This window comes from Lygodium microphyllum, chromosome 4, assembly GCF_053477565.2.
Source record: "Lygodium microphyllum isolate KBCC chromosome 4, Lygodium_microphyllum_v1.1.10, whole genome shotgun sequence".
NCBI lineage: Eukaryota > Viridiplantae > Streptophyta > Polypodiopsida > Schizaeales > Lygodiaceae > Lygodium > Lygodium microphyllum.
The window spans coordinates 15283425-15297289 of NC_141138.1; the positions used below are offsets into that span (position 1 = coordinate 15283425).

At 41.8% G+C, this 13865-nt stretch overlaps 1 protein-coding gene across 2 annotated transcripts in view; it reads right to left on the minus strand.

Moving 5' to 3' along the window:
- Positions 1–279: 279 nt before the first annotated feature.
- Positions 280–13865, minus strand: part of LOC148036823 (uncharacterized) — a 63864-nt gene continuing 50278 nt past the window's right edge. For both annotated transcript variants that reach the window (XM_087675724.1, XM_087675723.1), the window contains one exon: positions 280–610. In XM_087675724.1, coding sequence (XP_087531850.1) covers positions 494–610 — 117 coding nt within the window. In that variant the 3' untranslated portion in view covers positions 280–493. The remainder of the gene's footprint in view (positions 611–13865) is intronic.

The window sequence follows — 13865 nt, forward strand, 5'->3', positions numbered from 1 at the left end:
AGGAAATATCCATTTTATGAACAAGCAAGTAAAGAGGCAAATGGTGGCCTTGTATGACTAGGGAAGAACTAAGGTGGTTTAGGCAACATGACTCAACAAGAGGAAAGATCCATTTTATGGACAAGCTAGAGCAAAATGGTGGCCTTGTATGACTTGGAAAGAACTAAGGTGAGAAGTGTTATATAATGTGTGTGTAATATCTCAATAAGAAATTGTTAGCATCTTATAGTAATTGGAACATTAGGGATAAAATCTCATAATATTGGTTCAAGCCAAGAATTTCAAATAAGAAAACTATAAACAATAAAGGTGTTACTTTGTGCTTACATGTATTGGTAGCAACCTTGTACTTTTGCAATCTACACATCTTTAACAATTGTTTGTTGCCTATATAAATTGGGTTTAGTAAGAGGCCATTAGTGTTGAATAGTAATCATTATGTATATAAATCTCTTCCATCACCCCAAGTCCACAAGTTGCTAACAATTTCTAATCATAAGGCTGCATCATTTTTGGTGATTGGTAGGATTCCATCGTAAGTGCATATAGGCAAAGTAGCGTGTTGAATGAGCTTAGGTTGAGGGAAAGGACCTTGTTTCGGCCTGATATCCTACACACAATAAGAGTGTAGAAATGCCGTTAAGTCAAAAGCATAAAGATCCAACCTTCCAAGAATGCAACACCTTATTCCAATAAACAAAAGTTTTGATTTCAAAATAATGGATAGCAATTGCAATACTATAATGCAATATCTCAAGTTCACACATGCCACCAAGGGCCAACATAGTCCATAGAGTTTGCAACCCAGATTAAAGTTGCAATCAAATTAAAGAGACTTATTAGTGAGGACATTATCCTGACTAGTTTGTCAAGACTTGACTAATCGAAGGACTTTGTGGCAACAATCTAAATTTCCACTGCTTTAGGAATCTCTTGAATAGCTACAATATGGGGTGTCAATAGCTACAATATGTGAGGTCCAACCTACTGACATTGCTGACCTGTTCTATGCTTTAGTCTCAATGCGTGATAGCACAACAGCAATTCACAGCAGTCTGGAGCAGTTGAACCAACAGAGGCCATGTTGGGATGGCTGTCTGTCAGCTGCACCTCGAGAAAGCAACAGCAGTCCACCAGTAGGGATGCTATGGCAGCAGTAGGAGTCGCCAGCAGCTGCAGCACTCCATGGTAGCTGGTAAAGATGTGGCTATCCTGGAGCAGGTGAGGCAACAGCAGGGATACCAGAGTCTAGAGTGGAATAGGTTGGACAGCTCTGTAGAAAGATAGATCACTGAAGCATGCAGAATGGGGAATGAAAAGTGACTCTCCCTCTTGGGCTCCTTTCATGCAGCTTGGGCAGGCATTTGTCCTATGCACTTTCCAAAACCAAGATTCAGAAATAATCTAACATGGCCCTTTTTGGGGCTGTTTGTAATGGGACCTTTGGCCAATGATTTGCAGTTAATTAGCAGTAATTTGGCCTATCTCAGCCTTGCTTGGCAACCCCCTTTGCATAGCTAACTGTGTGTCCAGGTGCCTTTCAAGTACCATAAAACACCCAACACAACTTGCCAATAAGACTGGATTGGCATTGGCATAAATAAACTCAAGATGGTGACTGAAGTTGAAACATTGGTCAGATATGAATGATCCAGTTTAAGTACCACAAAACACCCTCTACAACTTGCCAATAATAAGACTGGATTAGCCTTTGTATGAATGAACTCAAGATGGTGATGTAAGTTGAAACATTGGTCAGATATGAACGATCCAGAATAGGGACCCAACTAGCCTCCGATACCTAGGGGTGTCCACCACTGCACTCTGCCAGTAGTATATATACATTGGGAAAACTTCGATCCTTTGTCCATGGGGCAAGAAACTGCCCTACAAGCAATCATGCCAAAAGCTGAGAACAACTCAAGTGACATATTTCTATCACTGCGTGAAAATGCCCTCTAGTACCTAGAACACCTCTAGAGTCCCTTGTACTGTAGCAGAGCCCCTTCTATTCTGAGAAAAAAAAAGTTTGTAAAGCCTTTCATTTTATACCTCATGCCTTGTCTGATTTGCCAGAATCAACCATTTTGTTGGCACCTTGATGCAACTAATCCTCACTCCATAGGCCACTCCCACACATGGACTTCCATCCTCTGCCTACTGTTTACCTATCCCTCCTTGGGCTACATGTACACCTACCATGCCCATGCCTAGTCGGCCATACCCACTTTTAGATCCATCGTGCACACATCAGGCATGCATAGTGGGCACTCTAGGGTTAATTCTCAAGAGTACACTTCTTCCCCACCCTACCCACTCTACCCGCCCTATTCCCCATTCAGCACTACCACTGTTGCTTTACAAATAAGACGTGTTTAATAGGTCAAATTTCACTACTTGGTCTAACTTTATGCAACGTGCTTGAATCTTAGGGTCTTTGGGACCTAGTAGTTAGTTTAGAGCATAATTGAGGAAAATGGGAAATGAAAACAGAAACAAATACAAAAATGGCAAGTTTCCAAGAGGGGGAAATGGAAACACCACGTCATCAAGGGGAGGGCAAAAAGAGGGGGAGGGGGGTGAGCTTAGAGCCTAGGTGCTTAGAAGTTAGAACTCAGAGTAGTCTCATACTCAAAGCTTTCTAATTTAAGTTTAGAGAGAGAGAGAGCTGTTAGTGGCAATCCTGGGTCTATTTTTATGCTAAGAATTGAAGTTTGTTGGCAAGTGTACTTTGGCATATAGAGAGAGAGAGAGGATCTATTTTGGTCATTCTAAGCATAGCGACGAATCAAGGCCATTGTCAAGGTAGAGAGAAATAATCACAATTTGCCACAATCTTCCACAAGTTAGTACGAATTGTGTGCGCTTGTGGACTGGCTCATGCCACAAAGCCCCATCTACCCAGAATGATAAAAGCAAAACATTAAAAATGATGGTGTTGAAAGAAAAAATGGAGACACTAAAAATGATACCATTAAAAGAATAAAGATGTTAACATTAAAAACGACTCAAATGAAACATTAAAAGGATAAAAACGATAACATTAAAAACAATTGATATGAAACATTCAAAAGAAAAATGAAAAATGGTGAATGTTAGTGCTTAACTTAGCCACATTTGAAAAACCGTTTCGGTCATGTGGGAAAACGGGTAACCTCGAAATGTTTCCCCAAGTCCAACCCCAAAAATTATGTAGCCGCCATTTTCCTTCCCATTGGGGAAACATGTTTTGGGCCCATCTCTTTGCGTTTCGGGTCCTCCCAAGAGGCGTTTTGGAGCATTTCCTGCTCCTATGGTTTAGAGTAATGGACCATCAACTTACCCACCCTAACCACATTCATCCATGGAGAGCTCCCAATCCTACAACAAATGTTGAGTTGACATAGGGGTTCCTTCTCAAGTTCCATTCCCAATTACAACAATTTTCCACTAGCATCTGCTGTTATGATAGAGAGCGCGAGGATCAAGACACACAATGCTTTCTCACAGGAGAGAGAGAGAGAGAGAGAGAGAGAGAGAGAGAGAGAGAGTGAGTGCAAAGTAGAGAGGAGAGTGAGCACAACACTTGATGTTCGGTACAATGACGAGTCTACCTCTTTAGGTTTTAGATAGATATATATGAAAGTACAAATGTGCTAAGGGTTTGTTCACACCCGTGCACATATAAAAGGCACGATGGCCCTTTATTCCGAACAACCTCCCACCTAAAGGCAATGTGCCTTAAGAGGAGAAAAGAATAAGCTAAGTCTAGGTATGTACAAAGCTGAAATACATATACCTATCCAACTCCCATCATCTGTCGACAATGAGCAAACCGCTCTGCTGCTAGAAGACCCTTCATGAGAAGGTTTGTAGGATTATCATCTGTATGCACTTTGACTAGCTCAATGCTCTTGTTGTCAAGTATATCTCTAATGAAGTGATACTTCACCTGTATGCATTTCGTCTTTGCATGAAAGACAGGATTCCGTGCTAGCATGATAGCACTTTGACTATCACAACGGAGAATAGGTAACTCTATAATGCCAAGCTCTCCCACTAGACATGAAAGCTATAAAGCCTCCTTGCACACCTCAGTGGCAACCACATACTCTGTGTCTGTAGTAGACAATGCAACACACTTTTGTAGCTTGGAGATCCAAGAGACTGCTCCTCCTGTGAAGGTAAACACATACCCAGAAGTGAACTTTCTGCAATCCGCATGACCAGCATAGTCTGCATCCGTAAAGCCAATGATAGATGCCTTCTGCTTCCCAAAGCAAATGCACAAATCCTTTGTGCCTTTGAGGTATCTCATAATACATTTCACTGCTTCCCAATGCTTTTTACCAGGGTTTGCCCTGTATCGGCTAACCACTCCCACTGCAAAGGCAATGCCAGGACGTGTAGCAACCGTGTAGCAACCATAGCATACATCAAACTGCCAACAACTAAAGCATATGGTATCTTGCCCATTTCAGCCTTCTCATCATCAGATGTAGGGTTGTTCTCTGCATTGAGTTTCACATATGGAGGCAGTGGAACCCCAATTGTTCCCCCCCCTCCATATTGAAACACTGCAAAACCTTGGAGATATACTCCTGTTGAGATAGATAGAGTAATCCTTTTGACCTATCTTTGAGTATTCGCATGCCAAGAATGTGATTTGCATCACCAAGATTCTTCATGTCAAAGCTGCCATGAAGACTTCGCTTCAATGAGTCCAAGGCATGAGTTTCCCTGCCATCAATCAGCATGTCATCAACATACAAAACCAAGATAATCAAGCTGCCATCTGCTGCCCTCTTGGTATACAAGCAGTGATCCACTTGAATTCTATGAAAACCTTGAGACTACATAAATGTATCAAACTTATGATACCATTCTCTTGGTGCTTGTTTTAGTCCATACAAACTCCTTTTGAGTTTACATACCATTTTCTCTTTCCCTTTTGCCACAAACCCTTCAGGCTGCTGCATATATATGTCTTCATGTAGATCACCATGTAAGAATGTAGTTTTTACATCCATTTGTATGAGCTCCATACCTTCAGTTGCAACCAAGCCCAAAATGTTTCTCAATGTAGTCATCTTGACTACAGGAGAGAAGATCTCATCAAAGTCAACTCCATATTCCTGCTTGTACCTCTTTGCAACAAATTTTGCTTTGTACTTTGGCAGGAACCAGAAGTGACCTTCATCTTGTAAACCCATTTGCATGGAAGGGCTTTTTGCCCTTTAGGCAACTGCACCAAGTCCCAAGTGTCATTTTTCTCAAGAGATTCCATCTCTAACAACATGGCTTTATACCATTTCTTTCTGTCATGTCTGTTCATTGCTTCCTAGAAGCAAGACGGTTCATCACAGTTTGTTAACATGACATAATCAGCCACATTGTTTGCACCAGGAATGAATCTATCAGGTTGTTTAGTAGCCCTAGACAATCTCCTAACTCAATGATCATTATTTGTTGGCTGTTGAGCCTGCAAATTTCCATTTTCAGCTTGCTGTCCTAGCATTTCAACTACAAATCAGCATTAACAGCTTGTTGTCCTGACTGTTCCTACACATTTAGTGGCTCATCATTATGGGCAATGGTTGGCTGATAATTTCCAACATTATTTTTTGCATTTGCAAGTTCATTTACAGCAAGTATTTGCTGTTGTACAGCGGGCACATCTTGCTATCCAAAAGGTATTTCTTCCTAGAATACAACCCTATGGACTTCCTTTGTTCCTTTGGGTTGTTTGTGCATGCGATCTTCCCAAAAGATAACATCACTACTGCGTACTACTTTTCTTTTCTCGGGATCCCATAATCTATACCCCATTTCACCTTCATCACCATATCCTAGGAAAATACATTTACACGACTTTGGCTCAAGTTTACTGCGTTCTTCCTTACGTATGTGCACAAATGCTTCGCAGCCAAACACTTTCAAGTGTGCATACGAAGGTGGCTTGCCCGACCAGGCTTCTTGGGGAGCTCCCCCCCCCTCCACAAGACCTGTTTGGTGACCGATTAATCAAGTGTACAACTGTCATAATAATCTCTGCCCAAAAACCATGGGGTAATGTAGCATGAGACAGCATCGTACGGACCTTATCCTATATGGTCCGATTCATACGCTCTGCAACTCCATTATGGGGTGGATTATGAGGGGCAGTGAGCTCCCTCTTTATCCCTTTGCTGTCACAAAATGCTTGAAAGGCCTTGGACACATATTCCGCACCCTTGTCACTTAAGTATCTTATCAGTGTGATTTTCAACCAATGCCAAGAATTTTTTTAACTTGTGAAGCACTTCGTCCTTGCTACAAATAGGATAAACCTATACCTTACGTATAGCATCATCAACAAAGGTGACAAAGTATTTCTTTCCCCTAAAGATAACCCTGGCATTTGATATACATCGGAATGTACTAACTCTAGAGAAGATTTTAGCGAAAGAGACTCCTATGAGACGTCTGTGCATGTTTACCATAAACACAATGATCACAATGCTCAAAATCAGCATAACGAAAACAAGGCAAGTAACCCAAACGAGAAAGCACTTTCATTCTAGTCTGACTCATGTGTCCCAACCGGCCATGCCACAAAGAGACACTTGGTTGCTTGGTCACAACAACAACATGGTGTCACACACTAGATACATGGAGAGGATACAAGGTATAACTTTTACAACCTCTTGCAATCACTCTAGATCCCTTACAAATTTTCCATTTCCCATCACCAAAGGTGCTATGAAATCCATCGTTATCTAGCTGCCCTGTACTAATCAAGCTTTCCTTGAGCTGAGGTACATGCCGTACATGTTGAAGTGTGAAGACAAAACCATGCTGAAACTGCAACTATACACTGCCAATACCTGCAATGTCACATGTATAGTTGTCCCCAAGATGGACAACACCATGTCGACCCCTTGTATAGTCAGAAAACCACTCATGATGAGGGGCGATATGAAAGGAAGCACCTGAATCTAGAATCCAAGTATGCATGTCATCATCTGTATCTGCAAGTAAAGCATGTGTACTAAAGTATGAAGAGACCAAGAGTACGTCATTCCCACTGTCACTGTCACGAGTGACTGCATTCACCTCTTCAATTTTGACACTACTCTTCTTAGGCTGACTCCCTTTCTTCTCTTCCTTGCTATCATCTGTCTTCTTGCCCTTTCCTTTCTCTTTCTTCCATTTGTAGCAGTCACGTTTAAAGTGACCCTTCTTGCCACAATGATGGCATTCAACATTCTTACCACGTGATTTACTGCATCCCTTGCTATCAGATTTGCCTTTTTGTTGTAATCTGCCCCAGTATGCAAAGCACTAGAAGACTTACTGGATGCATTGTTCTGCTGATTCATTTCTTCCATGAGTAGAGCACTCTCTACATCAGCATACAAAAGGATCGCATTGAATTGCTCATAGCAGTCTTGAATGTATCCCAACTCTCTGGCAGAGTGCAAAGCAAGAACGTAGCCTTAAATTCTTCATCAATTGAACTTCAAGGCAACCAGCTGGCTGAAAATGGAGTTAATTTCACTCAACTAAGTAGACATTGCTGTACCCTCTTTCATACGCAAATCCATAAGCTTTTTTAGCCAATAAACTTTGCTTCCGGCACTCTTCTGTGCATACAGTTCTTCCAATCGAGTCCAAATAGCATAGGCAGAATCCAAACCTTCAATGTTAAACAACAAGGCATCAGAAATTGATAGCTCGACGGTTGAGCGTGCAAGCTCATTTAACTCATCCCAAACTTTCTGTTCCATATCTGCGGGCTTTGCCCCTTTGGTCTTAATCGGCTTTGCCTGCTTCTTCTGCAACAAGATATTATAGCACTTTTTTTGCCTGATTGCAAAGTTATGTGCTCCTTCAAGCTTCTTAATGTGCATGAGATGATTGCTATCACTGCTGCCAGCCATGATTTTCAGTCCAAATGTGACCAGAAAATTCATCAAATGCATGTCCAAACTGTCACACAAGTGACCAAGGTACAAACAAGTACCAACCAGCAATAAATAACCACGTAAAAGCAGAAATTTCAAATCTGCAAATAAATTTTCAGAAGCACTAAACCTTGTGCTACAGTACTCCACAACTGATTACAGCTGTTCCAAGGACAAATACATCACATTACATGAGAAGTCCCAAACTTTAGCTACAATTTCTGTTGTACATGTACCCACGAGCACAAAATTTGACATGCACGGTCAAAAACCCCAAAATTTTTGTGCTCAAAAGCATCAACCATGCATCCGCACTATCTCTGACATGCATAGAATAGGACAATTTTGCCAAAATAGAGCAATTTCAGCAAAAACCCCAAAATTTTCCAAGTGCTAGATGTCCAAATTGCATGGAATTAAACCGGCATGTACCTAAGATGACCAAATGGCACACAAATTTTGCCCAAACAGCAAAAGCCCCAAATTGCACGGGGTCCAATGTGCATCAATGTCGAGAAATTGCGTAAATTTCAGCCTAATTCTTGCATGTACATGAAAAGCCCCAAATGTCGGAGGCAAAATGTCACAAATTCCTGCAATTTTTGAGACAAATATCACTGTTGTGTCTTGCTCACATCAAATCTGGACAAATCCCCAAATTTCTAGCACAAATCTGCCCAAAATCCTGAACTGTGCTTACACAGACGAATGCCCGCAAAGGAAAGGGGGCAAAAGGGTTTTTAAGAAAAACTGATTTTTGAAAAAAAACGTGATGGGGGGTCCGTTGACCCACCGACCTGGGATGTGATGTTGTAGCTGGCGGTTGCCACGCACTAGACCTATCTCACACGTTGGAGCCTCACGCAGCGCCTGTTTGGTGTCGTTCGTGCAGCTCCAAACCTGGTCCGCCTCCGCCTACTTGGTCCTGGTCGCCCATCAACTAGTCGTCACGCCCTGCCTGTCACGACTACTGCCCCGTCACGCACAGCTACTGCCGTCGTCTGCTTGCGTGACGTCTGCAGCCCGTGATCTGCCCACAGCTGCTTGCTGCTTGTGACTTGTCTGTCGCCGACTGTTGCCCGTCTGCGACTTGTTCGTAGCCTACTCTCCAACAACAACTGTCGTACAATCTGATGTGGCCTATTGGCCTGTGACTGACTGAAAACAATGTTTGGACCTGTGTGTGACTGCACGAGATGTCGCCTGTCTGTCCAGTGAAGAAACAATGACGAGCTGACCTGCACGGACTCCGAGAAGCGCAAACATCTTAACCGCAGCTCTGACACCAATTTGCTATGACAAAGAGCATGAGGATTGAGATACACTGCTTTCACACATGAGAGAGAGAGAGAGAGAGAGAGAGAGAGAGAGTGCAGAGTAGAGAGGAGAGTGAGCACGACACTTGATGTTCCATACAATGACGAGTGTACCTCTTTAAGTTTTAGATAGATATATATGAAAGTACAAATGTGCTAAGGGTGTGTTCACACCCATGCACATATAAAAGGCACAATGGCCCTTTATTCCCAACATTCGATCATTGAAGTCATCTCTTTGACCGCTATGTGGCTAGAGATCAAACCCAATGCATTAATCTCAATTATGAGCTGCAAGAGTTTTCTATTAAGGGGATGAACTGAAAGTCGAGTTAGCCGAATATAGGCTATTACTCAATGAGTTTGCTATTCGCCACTATTGGCTCACTGAAGTTAGACAACGATTAGGTTACAATTTTCTTAAACAAACAACCTTTAAATAAATCCACTTTATGCAACATCTCACTTTGTTGCCCTGATTACCAACTTTCTACGAGTTTGAATGTCACTTATTGCATTATGTGATGCTGCATGATCAAGTCCACAAGAACGATATTTAGAGAGGGGTTTGGTAACCACTTCTGCCCAAGGGAAAACCGAAAGTGGCAAGAACTCATGATACATTAGTCATAATAGGTGAGTCCCCAACTTTCTTGCATTTTCTTGACATCTATGATGTACTTGATGGAGTGACATGTGACTGTAATCTATCATTCCAAGGTCTATCAATAGACCCATGACTAGGAGATTCTTATAGCCTACTAAATGTCCGTGACTATTGGCTTTTTTTCTACACAACCACACTCTCATGCACATCAGTCCCAACTGTATCCTGCAAATCAAAGACAACATCCTACTTACTCTCCACTCACGTATAGCAAGGTTATAGCACTTGTATCCCTTTTGCTCAAGTGAATATCCAAGAAATACACATTTTTTTGCTTTGGATCCAATTTACCGCACAACTCATAAAAAAATGCACATAAGCAATACATCCAAATACTTTAAGATGGGATGGATTTGGCACTCCTTCAGCATTGACATCCATGGTTGCTCTAGCTAGGGTGCTTTATCCACATTCTTCTTTGTGATTCTCAGCACCACACAAAGATCAACATCAAGTTCCTCTTTCTCCTTTGGCATAGATATCCATGGTTGAGATGGGATTCCTACCCTTCTTGGTATCCTATAGGTTTTGGCTTCAACATCAACATTCCTTCCCTACTGTACCTCCCCTTTGCATTGCATAATCATTATCATCTTTATAGAAGGGCACTTGGGCAACATAATAATTTCTCCACGAGGGACACTATCCAAGCAGTACCTGGCTACATGTGCATTCTCATCATGTAGCATTACTCTATGCATCTTATTGTGTAGAGTACCCTTGAACCGATCTTGAGTTGTTTTCACTGACAGTTCTTTTATCACCTTACCACCACACCTCCATACTTCTTCACCCTTTTACCTCTTCTTCCTTGTACTTCATCACCAATACCCATAGGTGGTTGGGATAGATTGTATGTTTTGTGATGTAGTGGATCTAACCATCCATTTTATTCTCCCCCTAGGGCACAATTACTTAATAGACGAAAACCTTATTTGAAACCATTTAATATATTTTTTTTAAAAGTTCCCACCTTTCTAGGTCTCGATAGGCCATTGGGCAACCAACAAGCATCCTTTGTCCAATGCCTTGGCCTCTCCAAGGTGATCACTTGGGCCCCCTTGGTAAGTTAACCATTACCTTTGTAGTCTTGGTAAGCCACTCGGCAACCAACGTGCATCGTCTCATTCTCATGTATCAAGCTCAACAGTAGATTGAAGGTAAATTTGAGCTATCCCGTTTAGATTCGCTGCACCGGTCTATTGATTTTTTAGGAAGTAGAAGCACGGAAGTTCCACAAAGGAGTGATCACTCTTATGTGGAAACTGGCATTAACGCCATTTTCTGCTCCACCTTCATTTACTTCCATGTCAAGTACACATGATACTTCTCAATCTTTTGATTGTACTCTCTCTTTTCCGCAAGATATCGAAGATGCTCATGATGAATAAACTATCTATACCAAGTACTGATACATTAGCCTTGAAGAGGATAGGTATTTCAAATTGCACTCAAGAGAAGGTAAATAAAAATTGCAAGAATCAATGGTGAGTGCTCCTTTTGTATCTTTTCCTTCAGCTTTTACATCTCATGTCAATATGATTTTGGTGATTTATCTACTTTTCATTTGCATTTAATGGACAAAAGAAATCTAACACTTTTCCCACAATAACTCAAATGACAAATCCATTTAATCTCCTATCTATCCCACCCATTAATTCCATTGCACCTTTCTATCGATACCACATTTTGCCTCCATGGTATTACCTACTGGGCCTTCTGGTCATTTTGCTATGTCCCACCTATCTATTGGATAGGGCTTATGTAACCTGGTGTCTCCACCTTCATTGGCACTTTATGGAAAAATTCATGTTCCAATGCCTCCGCATCAATCGACACCCATTGGACACCATCCGCCTAGCTCTACCTACCTACCTCCCCCTCCTACTTATCCCCCTCCACCGCCTCCTTCCTATTCCACTCATCTAACACCTCATGGTTCTTTGTTCTCATCAGCCAAACATGCCCTTAATGATAAGACTCATTTTAATGGGTCAAACTTCACTACTTGGTCAAACTTAACGAGAAATGTCCTTGACTTCTAGAACCTACAGAATCTTATGCAAGGGTTGGAACCCCAACCTGATCTCGCACTTGTTCTATACAAGGTTGTCTGCTCATGGAAGGCTAGAAATGCCTCCGCTATTGTCGAGTTGATGCAAGGTCTATTACTTGAATTTCATTCACAACTTCAGCATTCTAACTTAGCATTTGAGCATTAGGCATACTTGACTTACCGCTATGCATCTCGAGATAGGACCCATTGTATCAATTTGGATCATGAGCTCCAAAACTTTAAAATCACTGACCGAGATAACTTGAAAGTCAAGTTGACTGAGTATCGACGCCTTCTCAATGAATTCTCTACCATGGCGGCTCCTTAGTCCTCGAACAATCAGGTCACATTGTTTCTAAACAAGTTGCTAAGAAAATACTTTGATTTTGTGCAGTAGGTGATCTCACAACCCACCATGTCCACATTCTATGAATTTGAGTATCAGCTATTGCATCACACTCGGTTGTTTGGTTAGTTTCACAGTTTGACCTCTAAAGAGGGGGCTCTTCTTGCTCTTCTCAGAAGGGGTAGCAAGGAAAGGGTAAACAAAATCAAAATTCCAATAAAAAAACAAAGTCAAAATCAAAATCCAATAAAAACTAATCAGACCCAAGGGAACTCCCAGTCATCTCTAAAACTTGGGTGGCAGAATGTATCAAGGGCATGAGACATAGCACTAAAAGCTAAGAATAAAACCCCCACTCCTTAGTCAAGCAATCCCCAGTAGGAGAGACAAGGTGGTGATGACTCTCAACAAGAACAATGGCAAGACCAAAACCACATTGTGGCTGGTCAGCCATCACAATCGACTACGTTCTCAACGCTAAAGGGCTTGTTTGATTGGTTTGCAGAGGCCCACACTGTCTCCATAGAGAAATTTGAGGATGTGAGTCTCATCCACATCTGTAAGTTGCCTCCTAATGAGGTGATTGCAAAGGCCTACTCGTCGTAGCTGAGTACTTCAACTACTCCTTGGATTGTGGATAGTGGAGCTACCCATCACATGACCTCCATCCTAGACATTTTCATTTCTCGAGCCCCTACAGCTGGGCACATTCGAGCTGGGAACAACTCGGGGTCATAATTCAAGCTCATAGTCGCATTAGTTTTCCCACTAACTAGGGCCCGGATCACACTATATTGGATGATGTATACTATGTCCCCCAGCTTGGGGTGAACTTGTTATCCATTCGACAGCTTTGCTAATTGGGCCGAGCAATCTTCTTTACAATAACCACAATCAAGGTCCTTGACTCTCAAATTGGTTTAGTGATTACTTGCGATGAGGCACAACCTAGGGCCTATACCACACGACACATTTTCTTTTTCAAAGCCGAAAACTGAGAGCTTTGAGTTCTACCACTTCTAGGCTTTAGTCACTACATGAAAGCCTATAAGCATTGAGCGTCTTTGGCATTTTCACTTAGGGAATCTTGGCTATGACTCGTTGTGTCGATAGATGGTTGATGGGCTTTCTCGCTTGAAGCTATCACAAGATGTTTGTAAAGCTTGTCAACTTGGGAAACAATACCATACCTCATTTCCTCAACAGTCTACACATAAAGTTGAGGCACCTATCAGACTGATTTATGTTGATATTTTTGGGCCGACATCCACTGCCGCCTTAAACGGCACATTGTACTTCTTTTTTATTGTGGATGATCATTCTCGTTATATGTGAATGTACTTTCTTAAGCATGAGTCTAATGCCTTCATCTATTTTTTTGCTTGGGTGTTGCTGGTTTATAACTAGATTGTTCGTCGTGTAGGATGCATAACAAGCAATAGTGGGGGTGAGTTTACCTCCCATGAGTTTTTCGAGTTTCTACAGTAGCATGGTATTTCCCGCTAGCTCACCTCTATCAACTCCCCCTCTTAGAATAGAATCGTAGAGCATAGAA